Source organism: Dermochelys coriacea, chromosome 23 (assembly GCF_009764565.3).
Source record: "Dermochelys coriacea isolate rDerCor1 chromosome 23, rDerCor1.pri.v4, whole genome shotgun sequence".
Taxonomy (NCBI): domain Eukaryota; kingdom Metazoa; phylum Chordata; order Testudines; family Dermochelyidae; genus Dermochelys; species Dermochelys coriacea.
This window is the reverse complement of record NC_050090.1, coordinates 4,674,803-4,695,698: the sequence shown is the minus strand read 5'-3', so window position 1 is coordinate 4,695,698 and position 20,896 is coordinate 4,674,803. Positions and strand designations below refer to the sequence as shown.

General features: G+C 49.8%; 1 protein-coding gene across 1 annotated transcript in view; it reads right to left on the bottom strand.

Annotated features, from left to right (window-relative positions):
• SLC1A5 (solute carrier family 1 member 5) overlaps positions 1-19,969 on the bottom strand; it is a 29,472-nt gene extending 9,503 nt beyond the window's left edge. Inside the window, exons 1-4 of the mRNA XM_038382081.2 lie at positions 19,336-19,969; positions 3,613-3,655; positions 2,366-2,452; positions 1,170-1,336 (exon numbers count right to left, since the gene is read on the bottom strand). Of these exons, the coding sequence (XP_038238009.1) occupies positions 1,170-1,336; positions 2,366-2,452; positions 3,613-3,655; positions 19,336-19,862 (824 nt within the window). The 5' untranslated portion in view covers positions 19,863-19,969. The remainder of the gene's footprint in view (positions 1-1,169; positions 1,337-2,365; positions 2,453-3,612; positions 3,656-19,335) is intronic.
• Between the last annotated feature and the right edge of the window lie 927 nt (positions 19,970-20,896).

Sequence of the window (20,896 nt, the reverse complement as noted above, 5' to 3'; positions counted from 1 at the left end):
GGACTCCAGTATTTACAGCTCTCCACTGTGAAAACTGACCATTTATTCCTACCCTTTGTTTCCTGTCTTTTAACCAATTACCAATCTATGAGAGAACTTTCCCTCTTCTCCCATGACTGCTTACTTTGCTTAAGAACCTTTGGTAAGGGACCCTGTCAAAGGCTTTCTGAAAGTCCAAATACAATAAGAGGACTCAGCGAGGCAGGATCCCAGGAGAGGTGGATAAGGAGTCCAGCCATAGCCAGGAGGACTTTTGCTGATCCTTACTGTCCACTCCTCAAGCCCAGATAGAGGATTCTATTTATTGCCCTTTCCAGTCCAAAGACGCAAGCGTCAGAGCGTTCCAGAGGCAAAGAACCCCATGACCCACTAAGTCTTCCTTCATTCAGCTAGGGAAAAAACTCTCATGATCTTTCCACTCCCATCTCACACTACACCATGGCATTTCCTATACAGCAAGTCATTTACCCAGCTTTCAACAGTGGAGAAATAACAGGAATGTCCAGCTGCTAAGGAGGCAGCAGAACTGGGTGTAAGCACCAATGCATAGCCACCGCTACAGCCGGCATATTGGCACACTAGGAAAGAAAGTGCCAACAACTGTGTCCAAGAGCATCTGCTGTATAATATTACACCCCCAGCATGTGTCTGACCAGAGGCCAGCAGAGCAGGGCCAGGTTCTATTTGTGGCTTTGCAGATGATTGTGCCACCTTGGACGAGTCACTTGACATCTCCCTTTCTGTAGTCAGGCTCCCATCCAGTTCTCGGAGGGCCTAAGAGCAAGGCACTAACTGTACGTACTGGAGAGTGAGCCCAGCTCTTCCAGAGTGAGGATGTTAACGAATTAGCACTGAGCCTAGTGGAATGGTTTCCATGTTAATGAATTAGCACTGAGCCAAGTGGAATGGTCTCCATTACAGCACAGAATCACTACACAGCTGTATCTGAGCAGCTTAGTAGATTCCCCATCACTGGCTCATCTAGCCCCAGAATTATCCCCACAGGCCTTTGCATCCACCCCCAACAGCTCTGGCTATCTGCCCAGGGCGACGCACTACAGGGGACAGTCTTATCACCAAGTTACCAGTCACTGTCATCCGTCCGTCCCCCTCCGCACTGAATCACCCCCCTTCTCCCGCAATGGGTGCAACTAGCTGCCCTTTCATACCACATGATCCAGGCAACCAGCACCATGGTGGCTTCATTGAAGGAGTTGAAGAACTTTATCAGGTTCTCCCCTTCGGGTCCAAGCTTCCGCAGAGCGATTCCAAAGACAATGGCAAAAACCACCAAACCCAGGATGTTCATCCCTTCCACCTCATCTCCCAGGGGAACCTGAGCAGAGAAAAGGTCAACATTTGTCACCAGAGGAACAAGGTAGCTCAGAGAAGATAACAGGCAAGGGAACAGAGAAAGGCTCTAGCTATTTGGGGAGGCTTGACAGGCATGAGTTTGGCAAGAAACGAGAGCCTTGTAGAACTTCAGCCATCAGTACTTTAAGGTCCAAGAAGGCAGGAGAACCTTAAGAGGTGACTTCCCTGCATTTGCGAGACACAAACACACGTATTGCCTGGGTCTTGTCTTTGTGATCCTCTGACTAGCACTCATACTACTGAACAGATGTCTGTACAGCCATGAGCCTCCATGGCGGACCACGCTGGGTGGCATCTCTATGAATAAGGGAGATGGTCTGGATAGCATTTGTGAAGGCTGGCGTCATAAAGAGTCCTTCCACGACCACTTGACCAAGGACAAGGGGGAGAAGTGAGAACGGCCTGTTCTCAGATTCATGTTCTTAGAACGTACCTATCAGTCACCATCCAATTTTTAAAAATGCGGGGCTTCATCTTTGGGAGATAGCACCTTGTCTGTACTAAAGCCTGTCTAGCTCTCCCAGGGGTTCCTTGGACACGGCTGGGAAGGGAACGTAGCGGAATGCGAAGCCTCTAGTTCTGGGAGACTGCTACGTCCAGGCCATGAAGAAGGTCCCTGCAATTATGTCCTATTCCTGAGCAATGGGGAAAGGCCGATGGAGAAGGCACCAGCAGTGTCCTAGTCACAGACAAGGAGGGATTAGGGTGGGGCTGCAGAGTTCTCATCTGGACAGGACTCTTAGCCCCAAGTCCCCTCCAATCCAAACAAAGACAACAGTTTAGCGGATTTAGATGGTCCCACCCCAACTGGGCCACCAATCCCGTATGGCTAGCCTAGTCTCTGGCTCTGCTGTAAAGCAGAGGTCTCCGTGTGCAGCTTCTGACAGGGGGTTGAGATAACAGCAATTTCACCTGCTCCCTGTGTTCTTAGCAGCAGGGACCAGACCAGTGCGACTTGTAGCAGCACTGTTCCCTAAGATGAGGTTCTTACCTTCTCCTCTGTGACAATTTCATTAAAAACTCCCAGCTCATCGGTGACGTTCTTCCTGGTCACCATTGGCTTGTAGTGGGTAGCATACTGGAGAGACGAAAGGGGAGATAATCGTAAGATATGGGTGAAGCGGTTTAACTCCACATGGTTTGGGGGCCTACAAGATAGGCTGAGATGGAAAAACCCACCCAGTGTTTTTTAATGGCCAACAGCATCGGGGAGTGTGCCTGCTTGGTAGGAAGTTATAGATCACACAGTACAGTGTAGTGACCAGTTACACTTTAGTTACACTGCAATTACAACTATAACTGCAGCGTAATTGCCACAGATGAATATATCCCAAAGGTTAGCGCTGTGACAGATTTGCTTATGATCCCCTTGTTCCATTAGCAATAACTGCACCTGCCAAACTACGTTGTATGTAAACCCTGCAATTACTGCAATGCTTACACGGAGGCCTTCACCTGCTACCCAAATCCTTTAATCAGGTGCTTAGCCACAGAGCTTGCCAGTTTCCAGGTGTATTTTTAGAATCCAGGTGCATTAAATGCACTGCACTGCAGTGCAAGCAGGCAGAGTTCCCACACAATGGAGAAGGGGCGAATTTACATCCCCATCTGGGATTTGCCTTCATTGTTAACATAATTCTCAGTCTGAGTTCCCTCACCACCCCACCCACCTGAGCTTAGCTCCTTTAAGGGCTCTCTCCCTCTCTAAAGGGCACACACTGATTGTCCTTTTTTAAATCTCAGGACCCATTACAAGAACCTGGAGAGATTGAGTGCCACTTGGATCTACCTGATCCTAATTTTGAGTGACACAGCAAAACCACCACTGTATCTCTAGAGCAGGCATTATGCACCCAACATCAGGTTCATCGTTTATTCTTTTCCCAGAGGCCCCACTGGGCTAGGCGCTGTACAAACATATTGAGGGCACTTCTTGTCCACGCTTAGCCTATGGAAGGCAGCTCTTGAGAGGCAGTGCCAGGGAGCTGGCTGTCACCAACATGCACAAAACAGGGTACCAGCCGTAGTATGAAAATAGGGGAACACACAAGGTTACATCTACACCATCAAACTGTGAAGGGACAGTTCTGCCCCCAACCCTGAGGTTATCTACAGTGCAGGTGACACTAGGACGGTGTCCTACACTCAAACAGCCCAACGACAGTTTCTAGAACTGTTATTAAGGGGAGACCTGTGGGACAAAGCGCAGCGTGTGGGATGATGCAGCGAGTCACTTACGGAGCGGAAAGTCGCCGACACCAGATTGGAAGGGAAGATGTTCCTATGGAGAAGGAAACAGTTTAGCCAGCAAAGATTCAGAGAAATACAAGTTTCAGAGTAGCAGCCGTGTTAGTCTGTATTCGCAAAAAGAAAAGGAGTACTTGTGGCACCTTAGAGACTAACAAATTTATTAGAGCATAAGCATCCGATGAAGTGAGCTGTAGCTCACGAAAGCTTATGCTCTAATAAATTTGTTAGTCTCTAAGGTGCCACAAGTACTCCTTTTCTTTTAGAGAAATACAAGTTCACTAAATTGGCCCCCTTCGCATTAGAGATCTCAGAGCAAAGGCTTGTCTATACAAGAAAGTGACACTGATCTAGTATGTTCACTCTGAGAACCCAGAATTAACTGCATAGAACTGAAGTATGCAGCACGGAGCGGTTATGTCGCCTTAAGGCACAACCCTTGTTAATTACTGCAGCCACACAGCTCTGCAGTTGTTCAAATGAAGCAGGTAGCATTCTGGACAGCTATCTCCATAGTGCCACGTTCTGCCGCTCAACTCAATGCTCTAGAATTTTTCTCATGATGCATTGGGGGAAGCCTCCCAGAACCTAGAGGAATTCTGGGATTTGGAGATCTGAGAAACACCCATGATTCCTCTCCTAACATCCCATAATTCATCTGTATTTTGCCAGCGCCATTTTCAAACTGCTAAGCAGGCTGCCCTGGGGACACATGGAGCACCGTGGTCATGACAGGATGAGGCATGTGTAGCAGCAGTCACTCTGCTGACAGGTTTGGACGTTGCAGTGATACAGCCACTGAGGGGGGAGAAGAGGAAATCCAGCAGGGCATTTAACCGTAGCAGCCTTACTGAGTGCAACACTGGTTTTGGGCTTGGTCAACTAACACAGACGGAGGAGAACAGGATAGTGCTGCAGAACGGGGCTGACCAGCAGTAGCTGCAGCAGGCTACATTCCTAGAGATCTCTGCAGAGCTCATCCCGAAGCAGCAGAACCCCATGAGAATTCCCCTCCACAGAGACGTGTGTAGCCATTTGGAACCCCCGCCCCCCTCATGCTACTGGTCAACACTAATTGGTCTGGAGGGGGGGAGAAGAAGAGAAATCAACTGCTTGGGCTGGTCTTGTGGAGGTGTGCAAGGCTATTAAGAGGATGCTCTTGCCCCAGGTCAAAGTTTGGCAATGCCTTTGCATGGATGGGGGGGCCTGCATGGTACTGGGCAATTGCTAAGAGATCAGTGCCTTTTTGCACCACACACACACACCCCCCTCAGGCCAGAGACTTTGACCAAAATAGTGCTGCAAGGCCTGGCTGATCACTGGGCAAAGTTCATTAATACTAACGGGGCTGCGGAGCAGCTACAAAATGACAGAGGCACATGCATTTGGAAGAGCGAAGGGAAAGCAGCCATGGCACCTATTAATGCTGGCCATTTCTCCTCCTTCTACACCTTGTGCAGAAGATAGCAAACGCCCATCAAAAAACATCCATGAGCCAGGGAAGAGAGCCTAGACATGTGTTGGAGAGAATTTCTGAACATTATAGAAAACCTCTGAGAAAACATGTCCCAAGAGTTCAGGGAAACAGGAGCAATGATGCAACTGTGCTCCTACATTGAGGCACAGGGCTAGTTAGGGGGTAATGAGTGGGCTGCAACTAAAACAGCGACAGGTGTTTGTGCACTGGTTTTATGAGGATGTTATGTAAGTGATGTAATAGAATGTTCCAGCCAAGTTGGGCAAAAAGATCTGAGTTAACAAGTAACCCCCACCCCAAAAACACTACTACTTTTAGTAAAGAAACCCAGACAGTTAACCAAGAACATAGGCCAACAGAACTGTGGCACACCCAGCAGGTGGGGTGCTCACAATCTTCTGAAGGTGGGGCACTCAGGCCTCTCACTCAACTCCCTGCAGAAGGAGGTCTTTCCCACACCACAATGGTCCCATCTGGTGTGTTCCACAGTTGGCAGGGCAAGACTTAGGGGGCAGTGCTTGACCTCTGCTACAAAAAAAATAAATGAGCTGCCTCACAGCTGTTTGCTTGTCCATCATGTCCCTTTCCAGGGCCACACACTCTCCTGTGTGCCTTCAGCCTGAGCCTAGGAAGCCATCCCTCCACCCTTCTGCCCTCATAGCCTGCAGGCACTGGTTCCCTGAATGTTTCCTCTTGTCTCTTCTGCATCTTTGGCAATTTGAGGTCATTTTATTGGTACCAGGACCCTGTATGCCCAAGCCATAGGATGCAGCTGCTGAGGGCAAATCAGAATGATCACATTTATTCTCCCAGTGCTAGTCCCCATACCAAACAATGAGAAAACATTGCTTCTGCCCTTGATTTTGGCATGCCCTTGTAGCAGTGCTGGGTAGGGGGCAGCTTAGTAATAACCTGCAGAGGTGCTTATCCAATCCTTGTGTTGGAGAACTGGCTTCAGGCCATCTTGTTCTAGAAGGCAATGGGCAAACCTAGGAGATATGCAGCATTGCTATTCCTGAGGATGGGGTCTGCCCAGCTGCTGCAGGAATGGAAGTGAACACTAGCTCTACAGGGTGTACATGGCCATGAAGTGTGTGTACTAAAGCACAGTGTTCCCTGTGCCTTCATTTATTTTAAAAAGGGACATCTGTGAATCAACAAGTGCCCTGCAAAAAAAAAAAAAAACTTTTACAGCAACTACATATAAAGGTTAACAGCCTGTAGGAAGTGATTGAAGACACCCTGCAATTCTGGAAGGGTGCCATAAGCTGATTTTGACCATTTACCTCATCCAGTTTAATTGTACCTTCAATTAAAGTGCATTGGGACAACCTAGGACCCAGAGTAGATTTCCTGCTGGAGCTGCTGCTACAGGCAGCATAAACTATGTACAGAGTAACCCCACCAGGGCAACTGGCTGTGGTATTTGCTATTTTATAGCTTTAAGTGTCTGGCACAGGTGCCCTTTTGAACATGGAGATGACAACTTCTCACTGCCTGTTTGTCTCCTGGCTCTGCTCAGCTTGGCAGAGGATAGCAGGTACCCAGCAGAGAGCTGTTTAACTCCCCCATGCATTTGTATTTTAACACAGCACATAAAACAGGTACACCTCCCACCCATAGCATCATGAGGCTGGCTGCTGGTAGAGCTCACCTCCATGGCAGCTTGTCAAGCTGCACACATATGGTTCTTCTGTGATCTCTGCATGTGCTTTGTCCCAGTTCTTGTCTGCCCAGGAAGACCTCCTCTGGATTAGACCCTGTGATGTGGAAATGACCTTAGACATCTTGGGCATGCGTCATGCTGTCTTGGATGCTCTGCAGAAAACTGCCCCTAAGAATATCACTGGAGTCCAGTTGCTCCTGTTACCTGCCCATGTGAGGAGCATTACTGGAAACCCTGTTCGTGTCCATTGCCTTCAGGTACTTCTGGCTGAGCCCCTTTGCTTTGGCTGGACACTGGGGCTAGGCCTTGCAGCACCCCTGCATCTCAGTGTCTTGTAGCTGTCTGCAGTCCAATGCCCAACATTGTAGCTCTCCAGCAAGAGCAATCAAACCGAGGTGGTCTCTAGGAGTCCATGTGGGGCATAAACTCACCCCTACCTGGTACGGAAGAGGGGCAGAGCTGGCTGCATGCCTGCACTTAGAGTATGCATCCAGTCAAGATGAGCCCAGAGCAGAAGGCACAGACAGGCCAATCCAGCTGTGAAGCAGTGCAGTGCAGGTAGCAACAGGAGGAATGCATCCATGTGAACCTTAAGCAGACAAACTGCAAAGTGGAATTACTCCTGTTCTATACAGGATTCATTAGAACAGCCTGATCTACCAAAATAATTCACTTTTAAAAGGCTAGGTAGAGGCAAGGCACTTTAACGTTCGCTTGTTTGTGTTAATCTTATGCAACATCCCTGTTTAAGCAAGCACCCACTCTCACCACCACTGGGAGCTTCTAGCCATTTTACAAAGCCACAGAGATCAAGTGCTTCTAAGGTTGCAGAGTCAGCACTGGGGATAGAACCCAGAAGTCCTGACATGAAGGCTTCGGACCTGACCTGCTTGCATGGCTTTCCAGGTTGCTTGCTAGTATGATGCCCAGTTAGAAAGAGAGCAGGAGCCTGCAAAGTCCTCTGTGCTCAGTGATGTCCTTATGAGCTAGGTAGGAGTGGGGGGTGCGCTCTGAGATGTACTTGCACTGGAGATGGCACCATGGAACCCCACACTTGTAAAGTCTCCCCTATCCCAGTGGGCTCACTTTACAAGTATTACAGTAGCACAGAGGCCTCAACTGACTTAGGGAGTCCCACTGTGTTGTGAACAGTACCTGTGTCAAGTTCCTTCCCCGCTCTGAACTCTAGGGTACGGATGTGGGGACCTGCATGAAAACCCCCTAAGCTTATTTTTACCAGCTTAGGTTAAAGCTTCCCCAAGGTACAAACTTTTACCTTTTGCCCTTGGACTTTATTGCTGCCACCACCAAGCGTCTAACAAATGTATAACAAGGAAAGAGCCTGCTTGGAAACATTTCCCCCCCAAAATCCTCCCCAAACCCTACACCCCCTTTTCTGGTGAAGGCTTGATAAAAATCCTCACCAATTTGCACAGGTGAACACAGACCCAAACCCTTGGATCTTAAAGAACAATGAAAAAGCAGTAAGGTTCTTCAAAGAAGAATTTTAATTGAAGAAAAAAAATAGGGTAACCAGATTCAACACATTAGAGAATCCCTCTAGGCAACAACAAGAATACACTTTCCATTCAGCACAGTTTATTTTATCAGCCATTTAAACAAAACAATCTAATGCATATCTAGCTAGATTACTTACTAAGTTCTAAGACTCCATTCCTTTTCTGTTCCCAGCAAAAGCATCATACAGAGAGAGAACCTTTGTTTCTCCCCTGCTCCAGCTTTGAAAGTATCTTGTCTCTTCATTGGTCATTTTGGTCAGGTGCCTGTGAGGTTATCCTAGCTTAACCCTTTATAGGTTAAAGGATTTTTCCTCTGGCCAGGAGGGATTTTAAAGGTGTTTAGCCTTCCCTTTATATTAATGACAACCTGCATCTAGCAAGAGGGAAAACTGAGGCACAGTGGGAGGAAGGAATGACTTGCCCAAGGTCACCCAGCAAGTCAGTGGCAGAGAGGAGAATTGAATCCTGGAGTCCTGATGCCCAAAGCTGCACCTCGGCCACACAGCACAGAGCTTTCCTCCCCTGGGCAACATAACACTAATGGCTACTTCCACCAGAGATTTTACATGAGATTGGGGAGAGGGGATTTCCCGTGGAAGAGCCAGCAGGCCCAATTCCCAAAGCTGAAGGCAGACCTGAATGATCTATGCCTCCAGTGCGGAGGTGGGATGAAAAATAACCCAGGTACTCTGCCCTGCATTCACATCACAGTCCAAACCCAGCTTCCTCCAGCCCACATGGACAAGCTTGGCTGAGAGAGACTCCATCACAAGCCAGCACATCCATTTGGGGTAGCAGGGAGATGCCTGCATCCTCTCCATCAGCAACCGGCCCTAAAACACCAATCATATGGGGCCGCCACAATCAAACCCCAGCGATTGCCACATTCCAACACAGGACTGGCTCTAAAGGTGGAGAGACTGTTTTTCCCCCCCCCACAAGAGAACTATCCTGATCCAAAGCAAACATGGCACAAGCCCAGCTCAGCCCTAGCTGGGATGGGGCTGGGTAGGGGACTGTATATCCTCGTGCCCCCATTGGACGGGGCTTACCCACTGCAGAAGTAAAAGGAGTATTCAGGCAGGCTGTGGAAGGGGGAAGTATATGGCTGCCATGTTTGTGTGTCCTTAAGAGAATCAACACCCCATCCTCAAGTTACCCAAGGACAGGAGCCAGCTTTCTTCTCAAAGTCCAGCCAGTAAGTACCAAAAGCAACAAAGCTCTGCAGACTCAGCTGTCATGTGCCTCCAGCTAATCCTGCACAACAGGGCTAGTAAAAAGAAAAGGAGAACTTGTGGCACCTTAGAGACTAACAAATTTATTAGAGCATAAGCTTTCGTGAGCTACAGCTCACTTCATCGGATGCATTTGGTGGAGTTTTTTTCCACCAAATGCATCCGATGAAGTGAGCTGTAGCTCACGAAAGCTTATGCTCTAATAAATTTGTTAGTCTCTAAGGTGCCACAAGTTCTCCTTTTCTTTTTGCGAATACAGACTAACACGGCTGCTACTCTGAAACAGGGCTAGTGTAAGCCTTCCTGCCCCATTCCCAGAGTGCTGCCACGGACTGTGTTAGGTGTCGATTCCCAGTCACCCTCCTTTATGCAGCTCCCTACCCAGTCTCACAGAGCCCAGCATAAGGGGAAGTGTGATCACCAGGACTGAAGTGTTCTGCACATATACAGAGCTCTACTCTAGCACTGTGGTCTCCCACAGCAGCTTCCATCCTCCCCATGGGACTGAGACAGGCAGGAAAGGCACATTCATGACAGCGCTCTGATCTTCACTGATTGACAGTCTGAATTCACATCCTGGATTCAAGGCAATCATTCCCATCTGCAAAGAGTCAAACCCCTCTATGTAGATGCATCAATTGAACTGAAGTTTCAGCAGCCTGAACTGGTCCCATCTGCTACAAAATAGGACTGGTTTATGCAAGCTGGAAAGGACTACAGAGGGAAAACTCATAGGGCCCAACTCTGTTGCTTCTGTGACTCATTCCCACTAGTGTGAAGCACAGTGAACCACCACCAGATCAGCATGGTGGCATGTCACTATATGCATGGATGCGAGTAACTGTACAAGATCCCACAAGCAACAGATTTAGGCCCCACATGTCTGAAGTGGTTCTATTTTTTCAATTCAAACCAAGGAGTGGCTTTCCAGCCTAGCCTCTTCCCCTTTTAGCCTCTGTAGGCCCAACCCAATCCCAGCACCTGCAGACAAAGTCCATATTTTACCAGACTTCCTGTGTCCAAGTGGCCAAGTCACTCAGCTTCCCTATGCCTTAGTTTCCGCATCTGTACAATGGAGTTAATAGCCCCCCTCCTCTGGGGAGGCAGGGCAGAAGATACTGACAACTGTGAGCACCCATGCTCCAACGTAAGCCAAAAAGATTGGATGTGACAATCTTCATCTTATCAGCCCCTGCTCCAGCTCTAGGTAGGTCTCCTAGCTCTCATGTTGGTGTGAGAATCACCACACCAGTGGAGTCGAACTGACTTTTACAATTAAAAGCTGTAATGTAGAGCAGCCCAAGTCTATGTAACTTGTGTTGCTATGGGGCTGAAAAAGACACACACCATCCCTGAGCATTGCAAATTACATCTACCCAAGTGCTTTCCGCACCAGTGCTATGTCTCCTACCAACATAGCTTCTGCCTCTCGCAGAGGTGGAGTAATTATGCTGATGGGAAAGGATGTGTTTCAGCTACATGGGTGCAGCTGTGCTGTTGTAGCACTCCAGTGTAGACTTGCCCTTAGGCTCAGGAAAGCAGTAGAACCACAAACATGCCAGAGCGCCAGCATCTCTCCTCCTCACATCCACCAGGCTCAATAAGCCAAGGTTTCCTTCTGTTTCCACCCAAGTTGTTAGGAAGGCTGCTCTGAGCACAAGCTAGTCTGTGCAGCTCATTCAGATGAGTGCTGGTTAGAGACAGTGAACAGAGGAGATAGTTGATGTCTGATGGGAGAAAATTTAACTGGTTAAGATGAATCCGACATTTCTGAAACCTCTAGTCCCTTAGCAGAAATAACAGGAGCAATCCCCTCACTCCAGACAAGCAGAAGCCCAGTGGGAACATGTCTCTGGCTCTCCCAGGGCGTTGCCTATGTCAGAGCTTCCTAGAGGCAGGGATAAGGTCTTTGATCTTTTATAACCAAGCGCACACTGATGCTTAGATACACCACACATCTCAGTGCAGGAAGCCTGGCAAGCAGGGACAGAATCCAACATCCTCAAGCTTCTCTGATTTAAATCTCTCAAAATAAAGTGCTAATTTGCCAGCTCCAAAGACTGGAGAGCTACTTCTCTCCCCAGGGCAGGTATAGCACAGGCAAAGGCAGGATGACCATGCATCCAGGCATGCCTCAGCCAGCAGCACTAATTGTGTTGTAATACCTAGTATACACCAGTGCTTATCAGTAGATCTCAATGCACTTTACAAAGGAGGTCTGTACCATTTGCCCCTATTTTATAGAGGGGGAAACTGAGACACAGTGAGAGGAAGTGGCTTGGGCAAGGTAATCCAGCAAGCTAGTGAGAGGGAACAGAACACAGCTCTACAGAGCACCAGTGCAGTGCTCTAACCACTAGGCAACATTGCTAGAACTAAGGACTCTTCTGGGAGACAGCTGCTCTCCCCCTCCCCTGATCAGGATAGCAGACTCTAGAGGCAAGGAGAATGCAAACGCTGTAGGGATTCACCCATTTTCCTGGGAGCAAGGGTGAGGAAGCAGTTTATTCAGATGTGCCCAGATACCCTGGGATGGGCATTTTGACCTGTTCAGTTTGGACTGTGTACACAGTTCTCCTTTCAAAGAGGCTTCAGCACAGCTTCCAATGGGGGAGGGAAAGCATGGGATTAGGAGTCATGAACAGGACTAAATGCCAGCAGTAGTTATTAGCTATAGATACCTGCCTGCTAGAACTGAGCTGAGACCACACTTATTTCATACAGGCTGCTGAGCTGCCAAAAGAGGGCAAACAGATGTTCAACCCATGTCAGATTCAAACCAAAGATTCCACATCCTGACTGCTGCTGGTTGTTCTAACCCCTCTGGATAAACATGTTTACGATGTCACTTGAGCATGCTAAACCCTCCCTAGCACCAAGACACATGGAGCAAAGTCCTGGTTAAAAAACAGGATCACTGAAGATTAGTGAAGTGCCAGGAAATTCCAATGTAAAGCCAATAACGCTGTCCTCAATTCCCCCTTGCTGCCAAGGGATGAGACGGAGCCTATTAACAACAAAAGATCTGCCTTAAGGAAGTCTAGCGCTGCAGTTTTAGATGCAGCCTTATCTGAGGTATCTTTTCCACTTCCAATGGATGTCTCAAGTGAGCAGCAGTTTTGCATAAGCAGAATCTTTGACATCTGTCTAAATGTCAGCTGGGTGGCAGCACAGACTTCAGTTGGTAAAGGGACTGGGTCCCTTTACCAATCACACTGGCCCAAATCCTGCCCCTCCACCATCCTACTCTTGCTACAGACACCAAAGATGGCTATTGTTAGAATAAGTTCTTTGCCTCTTTTGGATGTCTCATTCCTCTCTGAAGTTTCACTGTTGCACCTGTGAGCTATTCCCAGCTGTATGCGAGTCAGACAAATCTCTTTAAAGATTGTAATGCCCAGTTACAGGACCAAAAATAACCTGTCTAATCAATTTAAATGCTCCTTTTGACCTGGGTCCTGTGGACAAATTGGCACATGAGCCAGCCACTTCAGGAAAAGTGGTCCATTGGTTACAACATGAAAGCTGGCACTCCAAGTCCCAGCCTAATCCCCTGCTCCACCACAGACTCCCTGTGTCACCTCAGACAAGTCACTTGGCCTCTCTGTGCCTCATTCCAACCCCCCCCCCATATCTATATAATGGGGATAATAGCCCTGCCTTGCAGGGAGATTCTGGGGATAAATACATTGGACCATGAAGCATTTTGAGAGCTGAGGAGAAGTGCTATGTAAGGAATTGTCAGTTCATGCAGAGTGCACAGGCCCTTCATTGTGACAGAACACATTGGCTGAATGGGACTGTTGGGTTCGGCCACGTAGGTCTATGTATTTGTTTTGGGAACAGATTTAATGATGGCTTTTTTAAAAAGACAAATCTGCCATATGTCTCTTATGAAAGCTACAGAGTAGACTCCAGCTGTGCAAAATGCACATTGTAATCACAGCCAGCCACTCCAAACCCATTTACAACGGTGCTTGAAGAGTTTGGACAGTTACAGCAGTATACATTAGTTTCAGCTACAATCCCACAGCAGCCTCTGGGACCTGCCTAGTGTCAGCCAGCAGCAGCATTCATTTATACACAGCCTCAAAAAATAGATCAATGCAGATTTGATCTGAGAGAGAGCAAGACAGCAGCTGGGAATAAAATCCAGGAACCCAACATCTACTCGCCTCCAAATCTGGCAATAAATTGAGGAGAGAAAGCATACAAACCCCATTAAGCATCAGAGACTATCCCTTTCTCTAGGCTGTGTGTGGTTTTACCTCGCATTTGTTTTGCCTAGAGGTTTTGGTTTAAGGTAGTCGGCTTTGGCCCAAGTAGAACAAGCGCTATCCTGGGCAAGGAGGCAAGTAGCAACTGGGTAAAGCAGAGAGATCATTTGAAATAAGGGTGTGTCTACATTGCCTTATTTGGTGATAGCTAGGCTTTCTAGAACAGCTCTGTGTGGACACTGTTCCGGAATAGTTACTCTGCTTTCTTGGCCCTGCAGATGGGGGAGTGAGCACCAAAATCTAGTTTTTACTCTACTTTGCCACTAGAGAAGGCCTGAAGCAGAAAGCCCAGCTGGGCTCTTTAGATTCTCCCTAGCATGTTCATCATTTTTTGGCTTTTTAAAACCAATGTTGCTTGATCTGGAATCAAGAAGTTTAAGACAGACCACACCACCAATTAGTCATTTTTCTGCTGAACACTTCACTGGAAAGGCTCCAAATGGGGGTGTCTTAGAGGAGACTGGATAACTAGAGTTAATGATCAGAGTTGTCCCTCTGGCCTGACCAAGTGGCCAATATCCAGGGCCCAGCAAGGTCATTTCTATTAGGAGGAGAAATAGAGGAGTCAGTGTTCTTGGTGTTACCTTGTTTATTCAAAAGCATCCAGAGTCCTGTTACCCAGGAGGCAGTTTCTTTGCTCCAAAATTCCTAAGCCTGCCATTCCAGCAGGCTCTATACCCAAGAAGCTTCCTCTGAGGGTCATGCTCACAATTCCTTGTCCTAGCTTGCTGCATCCAACACCAACTTCCAGCTCCTTCATTGGCAACTCATCAGTCCACTCAGCTTTACTCTGACCCGCTATGCATCTTAGTGCCTTTGGTGGTAGCCCCCCATTGTCTGCAGCTGTTTTTACTACACAGAGGGGCTTAAGTGCTTCCAAGTCTGAGTCTTCATGGACAAAAAGTGCATTTTTACCATGAGCTAAACACCCACATTATCTATCCTGCTACACAATCCTGGTGGTGACAAGGCCTTGTCATTTTACTGCAAGGTAAACTAAGTGAAGTCAACCATAGGCAGAGGGAAGAGATTGTAATGAGGTAGCTGGGTGAGGTCTGTATGACAAACAGCTTTCCTGCTGTAAACAAAATAAAGACCTACCCACCTTTTTTGGGGGGGAGGGGGGGGGACAGTGAAGATATAGTTCAAGGACTTGTCTATACATCGAGTTATTCAGGGATAGCTATTGAGCTCTGAATTCACAACATACTTGAATCTGAATTAACTTTCAAATGCAGACATGTTCCAGGAGTACCTGGAGAGCCCATAGGCTTTAAACAAGGGTTGAGAGAGTCTTTGGATCCCAGCCACACCTGCTGGCATCCAGGAACCCCTTTCAGCGTAATAGCAACAGAGGTTATAATTTTGCCTATTTGAACTCTGACAAAGGCAATAATACTCATTGGCAACAGGCAGTTAGAGATTTCTCCTCTTTTGTAAGGGACATTTGCCTTCCTGACCCAGACGAAGCCAAGCAACTCAAGCACTGGCTGCCCTTAACTCTCCCTTGCGAAAGGCAAGGAAACAAACCAGTTCACAAAAAAATATGCAACAACCCCACCAGGAAGAGAACACTTCAGCTGCTATTTCTGATTTACAACATAGTCTTGCCTATTTTGTATGGGTTAAAATTAACCCTCTCACCTTTCCACCCTACTATTCTAGTGGTGCTCCCCAAAGATCACTGACTTCTTGTGCTGCCCTTGGGGTACAGATAAAGCTACACAGGTGCTCCTAGGAGGTAAAGACACCCGAAGAACTATTTTTAGCTTTTTCTAGACTTGAGGCAGACAGCTTCATTTTAGCACTTAACCCATGCTTGACAGTTCAAAGCTCTGCTTTACCACCCCCCTACCCAGCCTCCACATGGCTACTGCTAGAACGCCTGCCCAGAGCAGTCGTTTCAGTCTCAACCCCACCCCATGCAGCACTTCTTTGCCTGGCAGCAGGCTCAACATACAGTCAACATTGCATCAGACAGACAGGGCTCCACCTTCATCGAGAATGACCAGATGTCCTGATCTTATAGGGACAGTCCTGATTTTTGGGTCTCTCTTCTTATATAGGCTCCTATTACCTCCCACCCTTGTACTGATTTTTCACATTTGCTCTCTGGTCACCCTACCTACATCACACTCCCCTCCCTCCCCTGCCACCTCCTAAAGACATAGGGTGATCAGATAGCAAGTGTAAAATCAGGACGGGGGCAGGGATAATAGGAGCCTATAAAAGAAAGAGCTCCCAAAAATCAGGACTGTCTATAAAATAGGGACATCTGGTCACCCTACAAGGACAGGATCAGTGGTGTCCCCCCCAAAAACCAGGCATCTAATGCAAGCTACATTTTCATTCCACTGAAGCGAGGGAGTTTCCGCACAAGACGCTGGCTTACATGGAAGCTAACCACTGGCAGAGCACTATGTTGGAACCCTTGGGCAAGAGATGGCTGCTCAGTAGCTAGGTTGCTAGCCCCGAGCCACATAAAAAGCAGATTTTATAAAAAAAAAAAAAAGACTGGAATTTGTTTCCTGCACAACTGTTCAAATGTCAGTTCTGGTGACTCATTTCACATGATTCATGCATAAGATGTTGAGCTTTTACCAGGAAGAGGGGAAATTCTGACAGGCTGGTCCAATGAATGGACGAGATTCAGGCTGTTAGGGACACAGCAGCACCTCAGCCACAAAGTCAACAAGAACAGAAGGCAGTTCAGAGCAGGTGTCCAAAACACAGCTAGCTAGTTCTCCGGCCAATAGGCATTACCCTCTTAAGTGTGGGGCTAGGAAATAAGTCATCTATGCAGGGATTTTTGGGGTTAGTTGACGGAGAACTCCTGCAACAAGAAATTTCTGTTCATCCATCAAAACAGGGCATCAGATTTAAGCATGTAAATAGACAAAATGAACCATGGGAGCTTGCCACTATTGTGAAGCTTGGGTGTCTCTCACATTGGGTCTCCATGACCAGCACTGAAGTGATCAAAGATACTGCGCTAGCCAAGACAGACAATAGCCAGTGCTAGTGTCCTGTGTCCATCCTCCCCCGCCACATATCAGCTCTCACAGAGAGAGCAGCCTGTTGCCACAACAAGCTCTCTCCATCAGCTACAAACCCAACTCCTTCACCCTCTGTGTCCAAATGCCAGTCCAGGCTAGCAGCTCAACCAATCCCAACTCCCACTGGACAGACTCACGATGTCAGCAGCACAACGTGGTCATCAACCCCAGATCACAACTGATGAACACAAAGGCTCTGAACAGATTGGTTTGAAATCTGGGGTTGTCTGTCTTCCCAGAAGTCAGCTCCAGTGGGCATGAAGTTAGTATGAAAGATGCTATAAGAGGCTGGTCTTTTTGGTTCTAATCCCCTCTCTGCCCCAGTCTGCATGACTGTGGGCAAGTCACAACACAGGAACAATGCCTACCTCACACCCCTGCTCCATCCAGACTGGGATCTAATTATTTGTATAATTCAGAAACAAAGAACGTTTGATGGTTCAGGAGCTCAGTCAGCTTTGCCTGCACTGGCTCCGCCCTTGGAGTAGGCTAAGGCTATACTCAATCAGCAGCAAGTTACAGGTTTTGTGACAACACTTCTCTTCCTTATGGGCTGCATGCCACTTCTCTAATCCCCATCTACCAAGGAGAGACCTGAATTCAAGCGCCACTCACTGTGACTCAGCAGTTGCCTGGAACAGGGAAGATCCTCACCTTGAATCTGCTATCAAAAATAGACTCTCCCTACTAAGCTTTTTGTTAAAAGCTATGACCCCAAAAAAAAAAAAAACAAAAAACACAACCCTGCACTTTACCCTAGGAGAGAGACAGAGATGCCATCAGGTTCCATAACATGATGCGGTCTCCTTCCCTTTCTCAGGGTGGCAGGCTGCTATGTAGCAGTCTGCAATCAGATCGGGAATATCTACAGCAAATGAACCATATTTACTGTAAATAGCAAAGCCTGAAAAAAAGTAAAACCCTGGTAGAGTGTCAGCATCTGACACTGCCCAGAGGGATCTCTCCCTTTTATACTTTGGCAACACTTGTATAGCTTGACATGCCAACTAAGCATTAATGAATTAACAGCCTAGAGGCCAGGCTGCCTCTGCATATACACATCATGAGGAAGAGGAGGTCTAACAGACATGTGACCGTTATGTCAGATGCAGAAAATGCAATGTGCAGGCCCTGTGGAGTCAGAAGTGTTGGACTATCACATTCCTCTGGTCTCCTGTTGGATCTCCCACCATCCTGGACATACTTCAAGCCATGAAGTACCAATCAGGTCTTCACAAACTTCCCATAGGATCCTGTTTGCTGGACCCAATTAGCAAAGACACTTTCCACAGCAAGCATTTAACATGCCTTCAGTAAGGGGGGGGGGGGGGGGAGGATGGAGTTGGGAGCAGGATACAGGACTGTAAGTCAGTGGATCCAAGTTCCATGCCCAGCTCTGCCATAAACTCACTTGGTGACTTGTCCAAGATACCTACACTGTATCCCGCTTTCCCCAACTGTACTGGGAAAGGACGCTGGGAGACTAAAGTCATTCTTGGGATCTCTGGATGTGGGGAGTGATGTGCAGATGGCAAGTCACATTCTCATCCAACATTTCTTGCTTATCTTTCATCCCAGCGTGTTACAAACCTCAACCAACCAGACACCCGAGGGACCCACAGAGCTTTAGTTACCAGTAGACAAGAGTCTGAAGGTAGAACAAGGTTAGTAGAAAGCCTTTGAGGTTACTTCAGAGTGGCAGTTTAAGACAGTTGCCTTAGAGCAGATTCTACCATGTATATCTAGGGCAGTACCTAACACGGGGCTTTAATGTGGAGTTGGGGGGGACACTGCATGCAACTCAGGAACCTGTTCAGAAAAAAAAGAGTAAGAAGCTAAGTGGATGGACCCAGCCAGCTGTGATGCCAGGGAGACCAGATATTACACCCAATGGAGACACAACACAGCCAGTACAGAGAGGTCACTAAGGGATCACTTTATCTCCCAAACCAGCCATCAACCAGAACAGGATAAAAGGGGATGAGCATGATTCCCCTCTCCACCACCTGCAACCAGAGCCCCCAGCTGTCCTATCCAGGCCTTGGAGCAGCCACCATCAGGGCACTAGAAGGGGAGGAAGCCCCCCGCTCCCAAAATCCACCTGAGGGGCGACTCAGGCGGCGTGGGTAGCCAAGGCACCTTCAGGCGAAGGAAAGGACCTTGCAGCCTCCCAGGTACGGAGCTGGAGCCGGGATGGAATCAGCAGGGCCAGCCGGAACTTGGGTCTCCCCTAGATCCGGGTGAGGGACGGGAACGACACGTGTCCGTTTTCCCTTCACTGCCGGGTCCAGTCCTGCCTCAGACGCGGGCGAAAACACGCTCCCCTGGCCCCCCCGCCAGACCCCAGCGCCGAGGTAGGTATAGCGCCGTGCCCCCCCCACACACGTGCTCCAGAGGATGGGGAAGTTGCAACCCCGCCATGCATCTGCCCCAGGGGACACGTGGCTCCCCCCTGGCTTCTGCCCCCCGCCCCAGCGCCTCACCTGATGAGATCCAGGAAGGAGTCCGCCACCTCCTTCGCCTCCGGCACGGCTCCGTCCTCCTCGCCCCCTAGGCTGGGCGGCGCGGCCCCCTCGCCGGGCCGGATGATGAAGGCCAGGCTGACGCCGACGGCCGAGGCCAGCAGCGTGGTGAGCAGGAAGAAGAGCATGGCCCAGCCGCCCAGGCGGCCCAGGGCGGCGGGGTCCAGGCTGGCGGCGCCGGAGACCAGGCTGCAGACCACCAGCGGCAGGATGATCATCTTCAGCAGGCGCAGCAGCAGCTCGCCGGGGAAGGAGAAAGCGAGGATCCCGGCGCGGCTCAGCCCGCCCGGCACCTGCCGCACGCCGAGCCCCACCGCCACCCCGGCCAGCACCCCGGCCACGGTCAGCAGCACCAGCAGGTTGGCGCGCAGGCAGCCCCGCACGCGGGCGGCCTTGGACGGGGAGGCCGGCGGGGGGCCGATCTCCCCGTTGGAGGCGCCCTTCTCCCCGGCGCCCTGGAGGCGGACGCGGTCCCTACACGCGGCCATGGCCCCCCCCCCCGGAGCGTCGGGTCCCGCTGGGCCGCGCGGAGGAGCCTAGGGGACGGCGCGAGCGCCACGAGCGCGGGCTGCCGGCGTGCGAGACTGGAGAGGCACAGACGCGGCGGCGGCCTTTTTGCTGGGCGGTGAGGGGGCGGGGCCCGGACGGTGATTGGTGGAGGCGATCTAAGGGGCGGGAGAATGAGGGGCGGGGCCCGAGGCTGCCGGGGGTGCGGACTGAGCAATAGGGGCGGGGCTCGGTCCGAAGTGAGGCACGGCGGGGCGAGGAGAAAGGGCGGGAAATGCCGGCTGTGGGGGGAGGGGGTCGTTGCCCCTCCCACGGGTATTACCTCCGTAGGAAAGTTGTGCCCCCAAACGCACAGACACCCCCAAGCCTATTTCACCGTGATTCCCCATGCTCGGCGGGTCCCTCCCCGAATTCTCACATCGGACCACACTTGCCGCCCAAAGCGCCTCATCCCCCATGTGGCGGGGAGCCCTTGCTGGTGGCAGCCACACTGCCTCTGTGCGCTTAGCCCCCGCACCCCCAGCCCCATCACCGCGCCTGCCCGCCAGATCCCTCCTCCTCCAGTCCCCTCAGAGACACCTCCGAGCACAAAGCCAGCCCCGCACTGAATCCGCTGCCCTGCCTGCTAGCCAGCGGCTGGACGGTGACTCCCAACTGTCACCGCCTGTCTCAGCCACACACCTGCCAACACCCAGTCACCCGATTCCTCCCAACTGCCCTCTCCCACCCAACAGGGCCTCCCAACTGCCACCGCCTGTCTCTTAGCCACACACCTGCCAACACCCAGTCACCCAACAGTTACTCCCAACTGCCCTCTCCCACCCAACAGTGCCTCCCAACTGCCACCATCCAGCCACCCAACAGTGCCTCCCAACTGTCACCGCCTGTCTCTCAGCCACACACCTGCCAACACCCAGTCACCCAACAGTTACTCCCAACTGCCCTCTCCCACCCAACAGGGCCTCCCAACTGTCACCGCCTGTCTCAGCCACACACCTGCCAACACCCAGTCACC